Source organism: Callorhinus ursinus, unplaced genomic scaffold, assembly GCF_003265705.2.
Source record: "Callorhinus ursinus isolate GAN/ISIS: 27379988/994484 unplaced genomic scaffold, GSC_fseal_2.0 scaffold12, whole genome shotgun sequence".
In the NCBI taxonomy this organism is placed as follows: Eukaryota; Metazoa; Chordata; class Mammalia; order Carnivora; family Otariidae; genus Callorhinus; species Callorhinus ursinus.
In genome coordinates, this window is record NW_027397074.1 from 29,760,687 (window position 1) to 29,766,386 (window position 5,700).

The window sequence follows — 5,700 nt, forward strand, 5'->3', positions numbered from 1 at the left end:
TTTGGTTACTTTCTTTTTCTCCCATGAGACCAATATTCCACAAGAGGAAAGACAATGCCTGATTTGCTCACCGTTCTATCCCCCAACACATAGAATTGTGCCTACTGCCTTTTAAGTGTTCAATAAGTATTTGCAAATTTATGGGTCAAGCACAGAACTGACATTTAGGGTCAGAATTATTCAATGGTAAGCATTAAGCATTTAATGACTAGCAGACTTTAAGTTCCGGGGCCACCACTTATTTTCCTTGGGTCAATAGAAACAGCGCTTCCATCTTCCAGTTTATTTCCTCATTTGTAGAACCGGGATATTTCTACCTCCCCGGGATGTTGCTAGGATCTTGTGGGAGAGGGAATTTATTTGCTTTGCAAAAGGAAGGTGAGTTTCAGACACTAGTCTGGCCCAGGCGCTCAGGGCAGCTACTGAGGCACGCCCACGTTACCCCGTTATATAAGGGGCCAGCCCGTCTGATGTCTTCTGAAATCTCTGACCCTACGTCACCGGCCACCGCCCAGAGGGACACCGTATGACGCCCTGAGGTAGGCAGGGAGGGTGGGACCCGGCGGGGCCCGCCTGATGCCAGCCGCCGGCTGGAGAAAGCGTCCGAGACGTAACTGCTGCCGAGGCTGAAGCCAGAAGCCCCGCCCGACCTCGCCGGTTGCCGGTCCCCATTAGACTAGTTCGAACGTGACCTTGTTTTGGCGTTGCTAGGAGACCCGGCTCCCGCACGCCCCCCACTGGCCAGCGCCCCAGCGAGAGCTGAAAGGGGGCGGGGCCGCGGCTGGCGCGGGGAGCGATCGGCAGAGCACCGTTAGGCTGCCTGGCGCGCGGCGCCCACCCGGCGCCCCCAGAAGCGGCGTCTCGTCTCCGGCCACCAACGGGGCCTCACTGGTGCCTTCCGGCAGGTACCAGCGTGCTCCCGAGCGGCTGTGAGCAACGTCGGGTCCGGACGGGGAAGGACTGTGAGTCAGGTGAGCCGCAGCGGGGCAGGCAGCTGGTGTGGCCACGCCCTGCCAGAGGAGAGGAGCCGGCCGGGTGCGGAGGGGCGACGTGAGGGGATCGTGCTGAGGGAACAGTGGGCCTGCCCCTGCGGGTGCCGCACATTGAATCATTCACGCCTGGAGGCCGGCGTGGCCACAGCCAGCACCCTCCGGCCAGCGGACAAAGGGTTAACGCGCCGGCGGAGACCGCGGGCCCCGGATGTGGGAGCCGCGGCGCGGCATCCGCGGGCCGCGCTGCAGGTGCGCGGGCGCGGGCAGAGCGAGCGGCCTGGCGGCGACCTGACCGACCAGCCCAGGCGTCCCCTCACCTGCGGGGGGCCACTCAGCTCCCTCTGCGGGCGCCTTCTTTTCTAACTTAAGGGCAACAGGTGGTGCCTGAGGACCGAGAGAGAACCCAGCTCGGCCGCACTGGGAGCGGCAGTTACTCTCGCCAATTAGTGCGCTGGGGCGGGTGTGAATTAGACGCGCTGACGCGGGTGACCAATGGGATTTGGGCTTATGGGTGGGCCGTGAGGAGTGGGCGTGGTCAGAGTCTGAATCTACGGTTTCTAGTGCTGCAACTGCCAGAGCTGCGTGGAGAGCTAAACTGAGCGGACGTGGGTTGCTTCTCCCCCAAAAACCCCGCTTAGAAAAACGCCTACCAAATGCTTTCTCATTTGGACCCAGACTCCAATTCCGGAGGTGAGAGCACTGTGCTGTTTTTGGGGGGCCGGGGGGATAATAGTAACCTTGGGTATGTTCTTAAGCACGTGGAATTAGATCCCCGTAATAGGATTATGTGTTACGAGTTTTCTGCCCAAAGAGGCTCTTCTGTGGTTATTCCGAGTTGGACCAGATACTAGTGACTAGGTTGTCTTCGGAATGAGATCTTTGAGATTTGGGAACCCAGGGAAGTAGAGAAGTACGTGTTACTGCAATTTTCGTGAATGTTAAAGAATTGCAATCACAAGGATTATTCTGTCGATTGCCTTGGTTTGCGTACGTTTCATGTTTCATTTGGTTTGTTACTGAAGCAAGTTTGGTTTTTCAAGTTCCTCGTCTTGCTTATTTAAGCAGAAAGAGAGAAAAACAGTTGCAGTACGTTATTTCACCAGAATAACTTATTCATTTCCCCCCCCCCCCCCAGCAGTCTTGTAGCTGGATCCCCTAGGAAGAGAAGTTCTAAAGCAGTGAGAAGAAAGCATTTCAATTGGGATCACTTACTTGCACCTGGAAATGGGGAATGGCCTGTCAGACCAGACTTCTATCCTGTCCAGCCTGCCTTCATTTCAGTCCTTTCACATTGTTATTCTGGGTTTGGACTGTGCTGGAAAGACGACTGTGTTATATAGGCTGCAGTTCAATGAATTTGTAAATACTGTACCTACCAAAGGATTTAACACTGAAAAAATTAAGGTAACCTTGGGAAATTCTAAAACAGTCACTTTTCACTTCTGGGATGTAGGTGGCCAGGAGAAATTAAGGCCACTGTGGAAGTCGTATACCAGATGCACAGATGGTATTGTGTTTGTTGTGGACTCTGTTGATGTTGAAAGAATGGAAGAGGCCAAAACTGAACTTCATAAAATAACCAGGATATCAGAAAATCAGGGAGTCCCCGTACTTATAGTTGCTAACAAACAAGACCTGAGGAACTCACTGTCTCTGTCAGAAATTGAGAAATTGTTAGCAATGGGTGAACTGAGCTCATCAACTCCGTGGCATTTGCAGCCCACCTGTGCAATCATAGGAGATGGACTAAAGGAAGGACTTGAGAAACTACATGATATGATCATTAAAAGACGAAAAATGTTGCGGCAACAGAAAAAGAAGAGATGAATGGTGATCCTTTTTATATTTGTGTGGAGTAGGTTTTCTCTGGCCTGATGTTGACAAATGGAAGAGTGTCTACAGCCTGGTTTGCCCTCCTGCCCTCCTGGATCCTGAAAAAGCTTTGTTTTGTTGAACAATCAGATTGCCCAACTCTTTTGCCTTGTGGGAGATGAGTAAATGGAGTGCTTCTTAAAATGGTCTCTTCTCCCTACCCCACAAATCTGGTACTACCATTCTGGGAAGCCAAGCATGGATAGCAAATTGACCAGAAAACAGTTGTGGAAATTTGACCTGAAGTTAGTGAAATAAAACTTTGAAGAGTGTCTGCCTAGTGTTTTGTCCTTACATCTTTTGGGGGGAAGCCTTTCAAGGAAATTGCATATAAGGCTTTGTATGTTAAGATAAAATGCTAATGAATGGAAATGTTAAGATAGATTAATATATATAAACGGTTATATTGATCACATTGGTCCAACCAGTAAGGGATAAGGAGGAAGTGTTTGCTTTTTTAAGTTTTGGCCAAATGAATTTTGACATTTTCTGGAATCAAGTGTTGTAATGCTATATCTTAATTCTAGACAATGGTTAAGTTGGTCTAACTTAAAATAATAAAAATAAAGTATTGGGGGCATATTCAAGTGCATGGATTAGTTTTCCTGACAATGCATGTTTTGGTGTGTAGTTTTTTACTTTTTAGAAGTAGCTATGCATCTTTCTCCATGGTCAGGTTTAAAACACCTTTTTGGGGATGTAGGGCTGTTACAGAAATAGTTTATTATCAGAAGCACTTTTACTTGAAGAACCTAAAATAATTTACTTAATTCTTTTATATAGTAAATTAGGGCATGTAGACTAATAAATGCATATGCTTGGTATATGTATGGATTTATGAAGAAAGCAGTTGACGAATTCAGTCGAGGATGTAATTACAATACATGGTCTCTAACGTATTCCAGTTGTAAAATATTTGTTCTATTGATCCTTGCTGGCTGAACACAGATGTGGTTTCATATATTTTTGTAGCGTTTTGAGAGGAGCAGAAGCTTTATAAATAACATCTGATGCACTGTGGAGTGAGAATGTAAGAGATGTCCTGTAAGTGCTCTGAGCTTTAATTTTTTTGTTTACAATCTCAGCAGTGTTAGTGGGGGGCAGTCCAGTCCTGATTATAAGGTAGGAAGAAATGATACAGTTCTGTGGATAAGAATTAAGATTCTAGAAAATGAAGGGGAAAGTAGCAAAGCTATGTTTTGTAAAATTCGCTGGTGCTGTTCACACTGGAATCCAAAAGACCCTCTAAATTAAAAGGAGGAAAACCCATTGCCTAATGCTTATCCACAAGCAAGGACTTATTCCAGTGATCCTGTATTAACAACTCAGCATAATTCCTATGTGTAAAGCCAACAGCTGTTTGTTCTGAAGATAGCAAAAGAACTGCACTTTGCAGGGTTTTGTTTCTATTTGGGTTTTTCTGTTTTAGGGGTTCTCTTTTGTTTTTAGTGGTACGGTTAAGTTTTTGGAACCTTGATTTCTTGTTACACACAAAATGAAGTAGCTTCCTGTGGAGCTTTCATTGTTAAATGTACCTGCACTAGTGACAGTCACTTAGAATGTTTATATTTATAAAAATGTGGATAATAACTACCAATAAACTAATGGAGGCACTAGGAGAACAGTGTTTGACTTTGCGTTTCAATGTATTTCCATTTGCTGAAACTTTTAATTAGGTGTGCAAAAGCAACTCTGACAGCTGGGTTACATCGTCCCATAGTAGTTTGGTTTTCCTCAAGTGTGACAGGCACCAAAGGCCGTTTTCTGGGAGAAACTTTTGTTATTTTTTTTTAACCTTTCACTAAATGAAATCATGATAAATACTCTCAATATCACTAGACCTGTTATGGATTAATAAAGCTTGCTGAAAAAAACAAGTCAGTGAATGGACTAGATGTTTAGCCTACCTGTACTTTTTATATACTTGATATATAAAATCATACTATTATAACTATCTCTTGAAAGTTCAACTGTGTTGATCCTTATTTTGTAGCCTAAGAATTTTGATAAGCAAATCCATGATATCTAAGTGTTTCATATTTAGCTTACGAGTACAAAAAGAAAATGGCGTGAATACTATATTAGCTTTGATTTATAAAATATATTTTCAACTCCAAAACTCTTCGTAATATTTTCCACTCTGCTAAGGAGTCTTACCAAAATACACCCGGAAGAGTTTAGACAGTGCTTTTATATCTAGTTTTTTATTAAGGTACACCTTTTCTAAAGTATATTTCTAAAATATTTTCTTGTACTTAAGGTTATTTGGTTTAATACCCAACATTAGTCAAGGACGGGATGACTCTAAATTCAAGTTACTATCAAAGATAAGTTAATTATAAAGAAATCTAGGCTTATTCCTAAATGGATTATAAGCACTTAGGAAAAAAAGTTGTGTAGTTTATGTAGACAGCATAGGTTCACTAAGAATCATGGAAAAATCATGGAAAAGTGAATAAATCTGTGGAAGCCAAAAAGTGAAGTTACTAGTAAAAATAAATGTACGTAGCGAGAGAATTACTAGCCTGTAGAAGCATGATGGTTTCTGAACAGAGGGAAAGACCTAGACTTAGAATGTTTTTGTCTGTACAAGGCATTTGACACTTAAACAGTATTTAATTAATTATTCATATTGACCTGGAAGGAGGTCTTTGGTAGAGTGTTTCAGGGTTCTACTTAATACAACAATTTCATCAGTAATATAAACACAATGGTTTCTTCAGTGATCATGAAAGACACACACAAAAATTTTTTTTTAACTTTTGGTGATGTAACAGTCAGCATTTAGCTAATACAAGTTGGAACTTTGAATATACCATCATTTGAAGTTGGAATT

The 5,700-nt window shown here is 43.7% G+C and overlaps 1 protein-coding gene across 5 annotated transcripts; it reads left to right on the forward strand.

Annotated features, from left to right (window-relative positions):
• Positions 1-556: 556 nt before the first annotated feature.
• On the forward strand, positions 557-4,486 carry ARL4A (ARF like GTPase 4A). 5 transcript variants are annotated; one of them, XM_025872970.2, is made up of 3 exons: positions 594-971; positions 1,554-1,682; positions 2,128-4,486. In XM_025872970.2, the coding sequence occupies exon 3, from the start codon at positions 2,217-2,219 to the stop codon at positions 2,817-2,819; it is 603 nt and encodes a 200-aa protein (XP_025728755.1). In that variant the 5' UTR covers positions 594-971; positions 1,554-1,682; positions 2,128-2,216; the 3' UTR covers positions 2,820-4,486. The 5 variants fall into 5 exon arrangements, with proteins under 5 accessions (XP_025728758.1, XP_025728757.1, XP_025728755.1 ...); XM_025872973.2 differs by lacking the exon at positions 1,554-1,682 and having other exon boundaries at positions 557-971; XM_025872972.2 differs by lacking the exon at positions 1,554-1,682 and having other exon boundaries at positions 558-971; positions 2,131-4,486.
• The last annotated feature ends 1,214 nt before the right edge of the window (positions 4,487-5,700 follow it).